This window comes from Daucus carota, chromosome 8, assembly GCF_001625215.2.
Source record: "Daucus carota subsp. sativus chromosome 8, DH1 v3.0, whole genome shotgun sequence".
NCBI classification, from domain to species: Eukaryota; Viridiplantae; Streptophyta; class Magnoliopsida; order Apiales; family Apiaceae; genus Daucus; species Daucus carota.
The window spans coordinates 1786069-1800675 of NC_030388.2; the positions used below are offsets into that span (position 1 = coordinate 1786069).

The window sequence follows — 14607 nt, forward strand, 5'->3', positions numbered from 1 at the left end:
AAGAAATGACTAGAACTTGGACCAAGGACTACCTACATAATTTGCAGAGCCACTGTTACTGACCACTGAGCAGTAATCAGTTCTGTGCAAGAGGGAAGACCAGAAAATCACCCAGACTGAAATTTTAAATTTTCGTAATCGTGTTATCTGTTCTATCTCAACCCGTCAGTTGCAAACTTTCGTTACATTTATGATAAAATCTCGGTGTTCAGGGGCGGACCCAGGATTTTTTTCCTGCCCGGGTTGGAGTATAAAAAAATTACAAGCGATAAAATATGTATAAATAACCTAAAGAATTCATTGTGTAGCAATTTTTGGCACACTTTTTAAGACTCCTTCAAAGCATAACTCCATAATATTTATTTAATCTTTTTTCTGAATAAAACTTTGATGTTTAAACTTTTATTGAAGAAAAACTTAAAAAAAATATTATGAAACTACACTTTATAAGAGTCTCAAAATACGTGTAAACAGTAAACATATATAACTCATGACGGAGGGAATAATGACTTAAAAATCACTTTATATACTTGAGGTGCTTTGACATAATGAGAAGAGTAGCTATTAAAGCATAACGAGGGAAGTTGCTATTAGAAATTAATAAATAAATTAAAAAAACAAATCAATATTAAATCTAGAAAAATATATAAAAGAAGGCAAATGAGGGTTGTTTTGTTTCTTTTAGTCTTGTATACAAACATGTTAAAGAAGCATAGAAAATGATAGATGGGGCTAATCAGCTGGACTATTATGATTTTTCACCTGGGCTGGACTTAACACCTATATAAATAATAATGAATGGGCTCAAATTCCACCCGGGCTGGGGCCAACCCCAGCCCCTCTTACGGTCCGCCCATGTCGATGTTATCGGTAATATCTCAACTTATCAGTTGCAAATTTCCGTCATGTTTACGATAAAATCTCGAGAAATGATCACTCATTATTGTTATTGATCTTATTTCAAATCGCACTGATCATATTTACGATAAAATCTCGATAAATGGGAGTATATGACCTTGTCCATTTGTGGCTTTGCTAGGACTGTTATGTTCACTGTGGTATTTGATAAAAATAGGGACCAGGCTAGTGATCTCTCTCCATTTCCAACAAAATTGAAGAGTTTAAAGTAAAAGTGCATTCTCAAACATGATTGTTATCCTTTCCCCCCTTGATTCTAGAGAATATACAGCTTATAATTGTTGTCATCTCACTTTCCCTCTTTACAGAAAGGTTGTAAGAATTCTAAACTGTCAAACAGAATGACTAGAATCTTTGACTGAATGGGTTCCAGTTAAAGGTGATTTTCACAGAAATCAGAAACTTGTAATACCACCAGAATTCAATTTATTCAAATCATTAAAACAGCTATTACCCCATTGTTTTTATATATAAATCTCTCAATTGCAAAAAAATTATTTATGAATAAAATTAAATACGAAACACATTTATCTCTATTGAACCAAAATTAACTAAACGAATCAAATGATAAAATGTTATTGTGACATTTTCGACAAATAAATCATAACACCAAGATCTCGAATTCATTTCAACAATACTAACTAAAATCTAAATCTCATCTCCTAAAAAGAATTACATAAGAAGATACTCCAACTAAAAATCTTGTGACATTTTAATATTAACTTAATCACAAATCCCTTCAACATTATGTAACAGAAAACCATGAATTTTCTGCTTAAACCCCATTAAATCTTCAAAAATCATTCGAAAATCAGCGTGACCTCATCAAGAAAATGCTGAGTTCTTGACCCGGACAATCATCCGGGTTGATGAGATGAAAAGACTCCGAATCCGGCCCACCCACCACAAACTCATAGTTGGCCCTCATGTACATAAGCTCCTCACACCCACCCGACCCGGATTTGGATCCGAACCCGGATGGAATCACGCCCGCTCCGACTGTCATGGACTGCATGGTCTTTAAAATAACCCGGATTTCTTGACTAGCCTTTCTCCGAACCGCGTACCCGATCTTTTTACCATTACAGAACATGGTCCAGACCGGGACCGCGTGAAGGTGACACGACCCGAAACCCGACACGTCACAGCATTCGAGCGCAACTCGAACGAGTCCACAGTGCATTTCTTTGACGAGTTGGTGAGTTGGGATGGAGAGTTCGAGAAGTAGAGAAGGTTTTGTAGTGAGTCTGTCGTGCTGGACACAGAACCAGACGTGGCCGCGGCGTTGACCGAAGATGGTGCCGATGACCATTGACTTTGACTGGCGGGGAGGGGCTAGGGTGGTGATGGGTTCGTTTTCGTGGGAGGAGTTGGAGGAGGTGTCTTCTTGGGGGGTTTGGGGGTGGGGGTCGTCGGAGATGTCGTCGCGGAGGGAGGTGCTGAGGCGTTTCTTGGTGGTGGTGATGGGGGTGGGGGTGGGTGGGGGGGTGAAGCAGGGGAGGAAAAGGCGGCGGAATGAGTGAGTCTTTGTCATGCTTGGTTTTTAGTAGGAGAGATGATCGAGAGAGAGAGAGAGAGATGGGAGAGAGAGAGAGGACAGAGAGAGATGGGAGAGAAGAGACAGCGAGATGGGAGGGAGAGAGAACAGAGAGATATGGGAGAGAGAGAGAGAACAGAGAGAGATGGTCAAGAATACGAGAGAGAGAGAGAGGGAGAGAACAGAGAGAGATGGGAGAGAGGGAGAGATGATCAAGAAGATGAGAGAGAGTGAAGGAAAGAGATGATCAAGAAGATGAGAGAGAGAGAGAGAGAGAGAGGTGTTTGATATAATGAAGATTTAGGGTTTGAATGTAAGGGATTAATATGTGATGAGGGGTATGCAGAGATCTATATATAGATCAAGAAAAGGCGGGAAGGAAAATATAGCCGTTAATCTGTTAATAGAATAGATAGTGCATTGTTTGGTAGCTCTACATAATCTATGTCTTGTGTAAATAATTTGCATGTACAATAATACAAAACAAATGTCTCATGTCTGTACATTTGTGTATAAAACAGTGTGTCTCTGCATTAGTTTCTGGTTTAGTATAAAACTGTAGGATTGGGAGGAGACAAAAATTCAATGGGTTCAGTAAGAAATCAGTGGTGATGAAGATTGTTGAAGAGAGGGATCAGGTTTCTTTACAGTGCTGAAAACTTGGGGGAGAGGGAAGTCATCAGCTTTTTTGGCAGACCTGAAAGCACTTGAGAAAATGTACTCATTTTCGATTAAATATTCGGATCTTGTTTTTATTAACGTACAAAACAAATTCACGGAAAAATGATACACACATGTTTCCGCTGAAACTTGAGACCGAACGTACTATAGGTTATTTACTCATTGTTTTACCGTCTTAGAGGTTTTGTTTGCATCCGTCTCAAACACTTGTATCAATATCACTCTCGGAAAAATAAAATGAAAAAGGATACTCACTACGTCCCAAATTTCGGATTCAAATTTTTATTCAAGAAAAAAAAATCTTAAAAATACCGGATAAAAGTATCAAATTTTGTGTCTTAAGGTATATGCAGAAATCTAAGTCAAAACGACTATTATTTTGAGACTGAGGTCGCATATTTGTATAGTTCAATATGTTTCTAATTTGACATGAGCTATATACTTCAGTTCCACGTTCTTAATAGATCGGAAAATGTTAAAACAGCCGGCACCGACAGGTAAAGATGCTGGTTTTGTACATTTTCGAGTCTGCAATTAGGCCGGACTCAGTGTTAAACCAACATTGCAATCACCGTTAATCAGCATTGCGTAGTTATTAATTTCATTGTGATTTTCACCTGTCATCTACCGATATTTCGGTTATAAATCACAACAATTCTCCAGGGATAACTTACAGAAGTCACAGAACAAAGAGCAGACATGATGATCAAGACCAGCAACAGATCAGCTCTTGAACTCATCATAGTTTTAGCGTTCGCTATTCTCCTTGTTAGCGGTAGGTGCATTTCTGAATAGATTTGAAATTGTTGTTGTTTACGTACTTAATTAAATCTTATGTTTTTGCGTGTTCAGGGAGTGCAGAAGGATCAGGGAAAACGGATAAAGCACTGTCGTGTACTAGTTTTATCGATCACAAAGATGGGGAGACTTGCTTCAGTGTAGCTCAGGAGTTTAGCTTGACAATCGATGAATTTATGGGTTTCAATCCTAATCTTGATTGCGACAAGCTTTTCATTGGGGAATGGCTATGCCTCAATACCGCGTGAAGAGAATTGAATATTGCAGAGATAAGGATTCTTGCTGAGTTGTTTTATCTGTCGTCGTAATTTCTTTTGTTAAGCATGTAAAATAAGAGTTGCAGCAGCCAGTGGTGCTTGATACGACGCTGATGAACAATTATAAGTTCTTAGCCTCGGATCATATGCACACACAGGCGTAAAAATGTAACATGATATAGTAAAATGTAACATGATATGTAAGAGACCTTTTGCATAAGTTTAAAGGACTTCATGTTTTCTCTGTTCTACTACTATCTTCACAATCTAGGAGAGCTTGAACTACTGTTGCCATGCTTGGCCTCCGGTATCTGTCTTCCTCCACACACGAGAGACCAATCTCAACCAATTTTTTAGCCTGATCTTTGCTGTATGAGCCTTGGAGTCTTGGATCAACTGTTTCCTCCAGCCAAGATGCGTCTCCACACAGAATTTTTCTTTTCACTAATCTTACAAACCTTGCAAGTTCAGCTTCAGGTTCTTGAATATCATCATCCACTACCCAATTTGAAAGCCTTATCCCCTTCACAATCTCTAAAACCACAACGCCATAACTGTATACATCGACTTTGGCTGTAATGGGAAGGTTCAAAGCCCACTCAGGAGCCATGTAGCCTTTTGTACCGCGAATTCTGGAAAATTCTGAATTTGGCATACCTCTCTGGGACAGCTTTGCAAGTCCAAAATCTGCAATCTTTGGCTCGAATTCACTATCTAGTAGTATATTCTCTGGTTTTACGTCACAATGAATAACCCATTCTAGACACTCATCATGAAGATAAGCCAATCCTTTTGCTGTCCCTAATGCAACCTTGAACCTTTCTTTCCACCCAAGAACACTTGATGTAAAAAGATGATTATTGAGAGACAAGTTCTCGATATACTCATAAACTAGGAGTCTGTGTTTCCCTTCTGCACAAAACCCCCACATTCTCACCAAGTTCATGTGGTTAATCTTCCCTATGGTGCTCAACTCTGCCAAAAATTCTTCATCTCCTTGAAAAATAACGCCCAATCTTTTCACGGCCACAACTCTTTCATCTGTTAAGTGGCCCTTGTACACTGCCCCTGATCCTCCGCGGCCTAATTCCACCTTAAAATTGTTTGTGGCCTTCTTCAGCTCAGAAAATGTAAATCCCCTGAATTGACTTGATATCAGCAGATACCCATCTTCAAGATTAGACGATGTACCATTTTTTCTAAACAAAAACCACCAACCTGATACAAAAATCAAGAACTCAATGGCTCCAATAGCAGCAGAAAATGAGTAAAGATAAGCCCACCTGACCTTTTTGAAATCCATATCATACATTAAAGTTGATCCCACCCGAACATTAACATCAGAAGGTTCACATTTACTGCTAGAATCTGAGAGTAATGCTGAGCCTGATACTTGCAAACTAGCAGGCAGTTTCAGATATATACTGCCTGGAAAACTCGTTGTTTGAACGCCATTAAAAAGGACCCCTTTTGTGAAGCAAAACCCTTCACCTGTTAGCCTATAGCTGAACGCTTGACACAGGCAATCCCCGAGGCAGATGTCTCTACAAGCTTCAAAAGTGATAGGATTGCTATTATTAAGATCAAATCCATAGTAATCCGTGTGGGGAATCTCCAGAAACTTTACCTCATCTGGCTTTAAACAAGAAGAAATGTTGAACTTTGGTTTGCAGCCACTATTCCAATCACTTTGGTCACTCCGTTCGTATCCAGGAGGACATGAACATTCAGGATTCGGAGTATAAGTACATATCCCAATCTTTCCACAGAGTCCATGCACATTACACATCTGTGGCATAGCTTGCCATGATACGTTCCAAACTTTCGTTAAATTGTTCAAGCTATAAAGCCTAAGATTTCCATCATAATCCATTGTTAGCCTCCTTTTTATACCATTTCCAGCATCAGAAGCACTAAACTGGAATTGATCACTTGACAAAAACCGGCCCAGATTGTCTAACACAGCTATTCTGCTGCTATTATAATTTGTTCTTCCATTTTGGTATATACCCAGAGCAATATTAGGCCAATACAAACTTGTAATCTCAGGTCCATCATACACTAACCTCAACACATTATCATCATTATCAAAATAAAAATTATAATACCCTGTGGCAAATCCTCCTTTTTTCAATGAAGATACCAACTTTTTTCCCTTTCTTAAGGCTTGAAAAGGCAACAATGTATCAGTTGGAAAATCAAAACTCTGCCAAATAATGTCATCTTTATGATCTTTCAATACAAGATTACCTGTATTAAGAAGCTCGGCTTTTCTGGCACCAGTTGAAGTCGAATTAGTCTCCCACACAACCGTGCCATCGACATCTTTCAAAACCAGAACACCATTCTTCTTTAAGGCCAGCTCTGAGCCTTTTGCATTGACAGGTTTGTCGCGATTCGCCATCCAAACAATGGTTCTCTCTTTAGAATCAGTGAACCAAATTGCAAACCAGTATGCATTAGTTCCAACTTCATAGAAGCCACAGCTGAATGAACCATCTGGAGAAATGAGGCTGTTTGAGTCAGCATCTTCAGCTGAAAGAGAAGATCCTCTGTCAAGAACATTCTGATTCTTTGAACATGAAAAGTTAAAAAAACATGAGATAATAATCATTACAAGTAAGATTATATCCAACTTATTGAATCCATGCTGTCTCATAATGATTTGCTAGTTTGGTCTATGAGGTTGTGAATGTAGAAATTGTTAAAAAAGACTCAAATGCTGATCATGCTTTATAGAATTGTATCATAATTTTTCTTAATTTATAGAGGTAGGTATAAGTATTATTTAATGGTCCATCCATTTTAACAAAAAGACGTAAATATGTACTTTTCCCGGAAATAAGTACTCCCTAACAAGTCTGGTGGAATTTAGAGGCCGTTTGGGTAAACTTAAAAAAAGTGACTTCAAAGTGAGAAGTAAATAAGTTAAAAAAGTGTTTGGAAAAGAAGTAGAAATTCTGAAAGAAAAACTAGCATTCTTAACTTCTTAAAAATACTTCTACTTATTTACACAAACAGATAAAGAAAAACCGAAGATAGAAACAGTTTCGGCTTCTCTTAAACAAACGGGTGCATAGACTATAGTAGTGGATACATGATGCCATGATGGCATGAGTCACTGCATAATATTATAAGGAGAATAAAAAGATACTAAAAGTTTGTTAGTATTTGTTTTTTACTTGTCTAGCCGCCATGAACTGAACCTTCCATTTCTTGAGTCTAGTTGCGTCAACAAGATTTAAACTTGCACGCAGAAGTTTCAACAAGTGGTTTCATAAGAGTTGAGCTTCAAGTCTGGTGAAAAGTTTTGCACACAGTATTTGACCACTTCATAGACAGACAGAGACCGTTCACAATTTTTTTATAAAACCTTCAAATGTGTTTAGACTTGTTTAATTGTTTAATCCGGGGTGTTACATTGTAGGCGAAATCAGGACAAAAATTTAAGGGTGAACGATAACAAAATAAATGTACAAATTATAAGTACATAATTAGTCTTTAATTGCAGACTAATGAACTGTTTTTACTTGAAGAATTAATGGATGACTTCTATCTTCCTCCACAGATGAAAGATCATCCTCAACCAATCTTTTACTTAGGATTAGAGCTGTGGAAGGCTTGTTTCAGACATTTGAATCAAATATTATAGATTAATTATTTCGGACTTACTAATGTTCTTTCATCTCTGGAACAAAGCCCTTAAAAAGGAAAAATCTGAAACAAATGTCTTAGATTAATTATTTCGTACTTACTCTTTCATCTCTGGAACAAAGCCCTTAAAAGGAAAAACAGATTACAGACGTAATGTATTTGTTCAGATTCGTTGTTATAACTCGATAGATCAGAAATGTCATAATAACAGGCAGCAGAGGTAGAAGATGCTGGTTCTGTACATTTTCGAGTCTGCAATTAGGCCAGACTCATCATTAAGTGACATAGCAATCAACGTGAAATGTTTCTGCATAGTTACTAATTTAATTATATTTTTCACCAATCCTCTACCAAGATTCTGGTTATAAATCACCTCCAATCTCAATGGATGACTTGCAGAAATCTTACAAAGATGAAAAAGAAAGAGCAAAAAATGTTGATCAAGCATAGCAAGAAATCACCTCGCGGGTTTATCTTAATTTAAGCGTTCTCTATCCTTGTCGTTACCAGCAAGTACATACTGTAATTAACTTTCAAACTACTCTTTGCGTTTCCAGAAAGTTGTTTCAGATGCACAATTAAAAATTGGAGCTGTTGCATGTTTTTCTTTAAATTAGTGAATGTCATGAACAGGCAGAGTCTTGTGCACGTCTATAGGTCTCACAACTCAAGAGTCTACCAAGTTTTGTACGCAGGACGTGTCTGGGGTTTCGTATAAGGAACTTATAAGTTGAAATAAGTACATATTTCAACTTATAAGTTACGTGGCTCACGGTGTTTGAGTCATCTGACTGCTTAAAAGACAGACAACTATTCAACACTTCATAAAGAAAGTTCTTTGTGAATCAAGTTGTGCATTCTTAACAGATCTTGCAGAAACTTTCAATTCTTCATAAATTTCTCCCATGAAACGCTATAATATTAAGTCCACACAGAAAAATTGTTCATCCTTGGTTTGATGCTGGACCCTTTTGAACTTTGACGTGATTATTCTAGTACAGTTTTTAAGTTCCACGCTTGCAGTCTGGTTAGTTGAAATTCCTAACCAGATTTCACTTCTTTTGCCTTGTATTTGTGTATATCTGAAATCGATAAGTCTGTCATTTGTTTTGAATTGTATAACGGTGAGTAAAGACCGGGATAGTGGATTCGTTAAACTTTACAAAGAATCTACCCGTTGAATAGTATATGATCCTCGTAAGACCTTCTGATAACACATTAAGATTTGAATGAATTGGTTACTTAAAGGGTCATGTTTCAAGACTGTAAGACAACGGCTGAAAAAAATTGTCATGTTTAGGGAGGGCATATTGATCAGGACAAGCAAATGGAAAAATCCTGTCTTTGATCAAGCATGTTAAATAGCAGCTGCAAAATGTTCAGCATTAATGCACACATCTAATGCTATAGCAAATTGCAGTAAAATGTTAGCAGGTTGTGTTAATGGGGATAAATTTTCTACACAACAGCATATCGTAACTTCTCTAAAGCAAAATGCATGATGAGTGATGAAATTCTTCATATTAAGCTCATCTAAAAGCTCTCTGCGCAAGAACATGCTCAGATCTAACAACAAAGTATCAGTTCGGAGACAATTTCTTTCTTTAGTATTAGCATGGGTTGCATGCAGTTAATGACTTCATCAATAATCCAAAATTAATTTGATGTTCTTCGCTATACAAAGGCCGGATAGGGCATAGGGCATATATTTAGATATCTAATAACATAACATGTCCACAATCTTTCAGCTCCAAACAGATATATCTTATCAATATTAGAACTTTTAAATATACAAATAGTGGCTGGTTACAAATCAAAAGGCACTGCACAGTGAACTTTTAATATAAAGTTACTGGACTTTATTAGAAGCAGTGCATCAAATTAATATAATTTCATTTGTTCTTGCTGGAAGCTTCATTGCCTTTTCTCCATAAAAAGATCTGCTCAATCAGATCATTCAAATATACTACTTTTATGAAGAAAAATATATTATAAAAACAAAAAAAGGATATTAAATCATTACACATTTCATCTCTGGCAAAAATAGTCATTCTTTCATTTTAAATGCAAGGTTGCAAAATCATTTTTTCTTTTCCCTTTATAGCACTACATAATGCATAACTTAAGCATATATTTGAATTCTTGAATTAAAATTCATGAAGAACCTGAAATTCATGGGCCTCAAATTGAAAACCAATATTTCCGTGAAGTTGCAGTCATCTCCTGACATATTTCTTTCCAGGGAAATTATTCTTGCTGTAATGGGTCTCGATCTAGTCTCTCTGATCCAAAACTTGCAGGATCATGACTTACAAACTACCAATAGACTTCTTAACTTTTACATATTTTCTGTTTGCCCTTGTCATCTTTTCCTCCATTGCTGCAGTTCTTATTTTTTATTCAAGAAAGATTCATCTTTATCCGAGTAACTCTTCATTATTCATATTTGATCTCAGGAGCAATCATCTTTATTTCTGGATAATCCTTTACTCCTCGCTCATCACTACCAATGCGTATGTCATGCTTGTTACCGCTCTTCTTCCAAGTTACATAACAGGCTATGCAGTTGTCATTGCTACCACTGCTCTTATCTCCTTCACTTGCGGATTCTTCTTAAAGGTGAATAAGATTCCCGCGATCAAGCATTTTATATACACTCCAGTGAGATCACACCACAGACCCCAACGCAAAGCACAAGTCAGGACATAAGCATTCTCCAATTGCTAAAAAAATACTTGTCTAGATTTAAAAGAGTATTACATTATATTTTACTCTTTCTGTATTGAGTTTCACGGTCTATATACTATTTATTTGGCATGACATGTTCCGGTTGTGCAGCATACTTTATAAAAGAAGGCCTAGAGGGCATGTAAATAAGAAATCAATTGATATAAAAAACATTATTGACATAAAAAAAAAAGATTACAGGATGTTGAAAGAGACCTAGTTTCTTTCTGAGCATTGTCAGACTATTACATTGAGTGCACTAAATCTCATGTTCCATCTTCACTGGCGATCATCTTCACAATCCAAAAGAATCTGAACTACTGTAGCCATGGTTGGCCTCTTGTTTCTATCTTCCTCCACACATGAAAGACCAACCTCAACCAATTTTCTAGCTTGACTTTTGCTGTAATTGCCTTGTAATCTTGGATCAACTGTCTCCTCCAGCCAGGATTCTTCTCCACAGAGAATTTTTCTCCTCACTACTCTGACAAACCTCGCCAGTTCAACTTCTGGTTCTTGATTATCAGCATCAACCACCCAATTTGATAGCCTTATCCCCTTCACGATCTCCAAAATTACAACCCCGTAGCTGTATACATCAACTTTTGCAGTGATGGGAAGGTTTAGAGCCCATTCAGGAGCCATGTACCCTTTTGTACCACGAATTCGTGAGAATTCTGAATTAGGCATCCCTCTTTGCGACAGCTTTGCCAGTCCAAAATCTGCAATCTTTGGCTCAAACTCACTATCTAGTAGTATGTTTTCCGGCTTTACATCACAATGGATAACCCATTCTAGACACTCGTCGTGCAGATAAGCCAATCCTTTCGCTGTCCCTAATGCAACTTTGAACCTTTCTTTCCACCCCAGGAAATTGGATGAGAAAAGATGAGTGTTGAGTGACAAGTTCTCAATGTACTCGTAGACCAGAAGTCTGTGTTTTCCTTCCGAACAAAAGCCCCACATTCTCACTAAATTCATGTGGTTAATTTTTCCTATTGTGCTCAACTCTGCCAAGAATTCTTCATTCCCTGTAAAAATATCTCCCAGTCTTTTCACAGCCACCTCTCTTTCATCAGCTAAAATGCCCTTATAGACTGTCCCTGATCCTCCACGGCCCAACTCCACTTTGAATTTTTTCGTGGCCTTCTTCAGTTCAGAAAATGTGAATCCTCTAAATTGACTTGATATCAACAGATACCCATCTTCAACTCTAGCCGGTGTATCATCTTTTCTAAACAAGAACCACCAACCTGATGCCAAAATCAAGAGCTCAATGACTCCAATGGTACTTACAAACGAGTAAAGATAAGCCCATTTCACCTTTTTGAATTCTATATCATACATAGAAGCTGTGCCCACTTTAACATCAGCTTCAGAAGCTTTACAATTGGCGCCAGATTCTAGGGGCAACACGGAACCTGATAATGTTAAATTCTTAGGCAGTTTCAAATATATTTTTCCTGGAAAACTAGTGGTCTGAACACCATTAAAAAGAACTCCTTTCGTGAAGCAAACTCCTTCCCCTGCTAGCCTATAGCTGAATGCATAACACCTGCAATCTTCGAGGCAGAGTTTTCTACAATCTTTAAACGTAACTGATCTGGTGTAATTAAGATCAAACCCGTAGTAATCTACATAAGGGACCTCTAAAAACTTTACCTCCTCCGGCTTCAAACAAATAGAAAGATCAAACTTTGCTTTGCAACCACTATTCCAGTCACTCTGGTCACTTATTTCGTAACCAGGAGGACAATAACATTTGGGATACGGAGTATAAGTACATATCCCATTCCTTCCACAGAGTCCATGAACATTACACATTTGTGCCATAGCTTCCCACGTTATGTTCCACACTTTCGTCAAATTATCCAAACTATAAAGCCTAAGATTTCCATCATAATCCATTGTTAGCCTCCGCTTTATCCCACTTCCAGCATCAGAAGCATTAAACTGGAACTGATCACTTGACAGAAACCGCCCCATATTGTCTAATTCAGCAATTCTGCTACTATTATACTTTGTTCTACCATTTTGGAACACATCAAAAGAAGGATTAGGCCAATACAAACTAGTAATCTCAGGTCCATCATACAATAACCTCAACACATTATCACTATCAAAATACAAATTATAATACCCTGTGGCAAACCCTCCTTTTTTCAACGAAGATACCAACTTTTTACCCTTAGTTAAGGACTGAGATGGCAACAAAGTATCAGTAGGATAATCAAAACTCTGCCAAACAATAAAACCTCTATGATCTCTTAACACAAGATTACCTGTATCAAGAATCTCAGCTTTCACAGCTCCACTAGAAGTTGAATTACTCTCCCAAACATTAGTCCCATCAACATCTTTCAAAACCATGACACCATTCTTCTTTAAGGCCAGCTCTGAGCCTCTTGCATTGACAGGCTTATCGCGATTCGCCATCCAAACAATGGTCTTTTCTCTAGAATCAGTGAACCAAATTGAAAACCAGTATGCATTAGTTCCAACTCCATAGAAGCCACAGCTGAATGAACCATCTGGAGAAATGAGGCTGTTTGAGTCAGCATCTTTAACTGACAGAGAAGCTCCTCTGTCCAGAACATTCTGATTCTTGGAACATGATAACTGAACTAAAGAAGAGGTTATTACAAGAACTAGCAGAAACCAAGGTTTATGATCCTGGAGGTGTCTCATCACAAAAGATTTTATTTTTCTAGTAGTTTAGTTGGTCTATGATGTTCTATGTTGTTGTGAAGATGTGGTTAGTTATATACTCCCTCCGTCCCCTTTTACATGTCCATTTTACTTTTCGAGAAATCAAATTGACCATTTTTGACTAAACATTACAAATTATCAACTCATTATTTTTAAAATCTGAAAGTTGCATATTAAAATAGACTAAATATACTTTCTAATGGTATAGTTTTTATTATTTTTCTCAATTATCTGATACATGTAAAGTTCAGTCAAAATATAATCAATTTTACTGGTCAAAAGTCAAAATGGACATGTAAAAGGGGACGGAGGGAGTAGTTGAGGAGACAAGGTTGAATTTCTTAGATGTTGAGTTGGGTGGATAGGAAAGGATAGTCAACAAAGTTGAAACTTGTGAAACACTTCCTTAATGGATTGATCACTTTGTTCACATATCTCACTAGTCATGCAAGCTTTTTCCACGGTATAATTAGTTAGGCTGGTCATTGAGATATCTAAAATCTCAACTGAAATTTTTTTATGATCAATAATAATATCATGAAAATAGATAATAAAAAAAATGTGATGATATTTCTATTAAGTTAATGAAATGAGAAATATATTCGAACAAATAAAGTTTTGATCGAATTATTTAAATAGACTAGTTGAGAAGTCGCGCGTTGCGGCGGCCTATAAAAATTATATTAATGATTCAATATTAATATTTGTAAAATGTAATAATTTTGTGGCTGTCTATAAAAAGTATATTAATGATTAAAAATTGATATTTGTAGGATAAAATAAATTTTATATTATAAAAATCTTGATGTAATACTCATACTAATATATAAAATCGTAAAATTGGACTATAATTCATGGTGAAAAAATGAAAATAAATTTCTACACGTAAATAACAATTTAAAGTACGACGCATCTTAATTTTATTTGTTTTTTTCTTTGAAAAGTAATCATGTTCTTACATTGTCACCTTTCTCCAATTTTTTTGGATTTATTGTACACAAAAACATCTAACTTAAATCCGTGAGATAGCGGTCTATAACTACACTTAATAATTAACAACAACAAACATGTCCGATTAACAAAACAAATACTATAAAAGAATAACCAACAAATATACATCGCTAATAGTTAATTTATTAATATCATCCATCAATATTATGTCAAAGACTTTCTTCTCCCATGTTTGGATTTGTCGACTCCCACATACCGGTCTATAACTACCTTTGTTTACAACAACCTTTATTTTTTTAATACCGTATAAACAACTTTCACTTATCACCAGAGAGAGGTAGAGTTGTGGTACTGAGAGAGGAGGTTGTTTTTAGA

The 14607-nt window shown here is 36.7% G+C and overlaps 3 protein-coding genes across 3 annotated transcripts; all 3 read right to left on the minus strand.

The window, feature by feature from the left end:
• Nucleotides 1-1326: 1326 nt before the first annotated feature.
• LOC108197921 (protein MIZU-KUSSEI 1) lies at nucleotides 1327-2903 on the minus strand. The gene has a single exon (XM_017365657.2). It carries the CDS (start codon nucleotides 2450-2452, stop codon nucleotides 1730-1732), a length of 723 nt encoding a protein of 240 aa, XP_017221146.2. The 5' UTR covers nucleotides 2453-2903; the 3' UTR covers nucleotides 1327-1729.
• Nucleotides 2904-3965: 1062 nt separating this feature from the next.
• LOC108198648 (putative receptor protein kinase ZmPK1) lies at nucleotides 3966-6974 on the minus strand. The gene has a single exon (XM_017366422.2). It carries the CDS (start codon nucleotides 6848-6850, stop codon nucleotides 4424-4426), a length of 2427 nt encoding a protein of 808 aa, XP_017221911.1. The 5' UTR covers nucleotides 6851-6974; the 3' UTR covers nucleotides 3966-4423.
• Nucleotides 6975-10713: 3739 nt separating this feature from the next.
• On the minus strand, nucleotides 10714-13333 carry LOC108197658 (putative receptor protein kinase ZmPK1). The gene has a single exon (XM_017365335.2). The coding sequence runs from the start codon at nucleotides 13258-13260 to the stop codon at nucleotides 10852-10854; it is 2409 nt and encodes an 802-aa protein (XP_017220824.1). The 5' UTR covers nucleotides 13261-13333; the 3' UTR covers nucleotides 10714-10851.
• Between the last annotated feature and the right edge of the window lie 1274 nt (nucleotides 13334-14607).

Excerpts from the sequence above, each read along its gene's own strand:
- LOC108198648 (XM_017366422.2), bottom strand. The coding sequence starts at position 6,850 with ATGAGACAGCATGGATTCAATAAGTTGGATATAATCTTACTTGTAATG.
- LOC108197921 (XM_017365657.2), bottom strand. The coding sequence starts at position 2,452 with ATGACAAAGACTCACTCATTCCGCCGCCTTTTCCTCCCCTGCTTCACC.
- LOC108197658 (XM_017365335.2), bottom strand. The coding sequence starts at position 13,260 with ATGAGACACCTCCAGGATCATAAACCTTGGTTTCTGCTAGTTCTTGTA.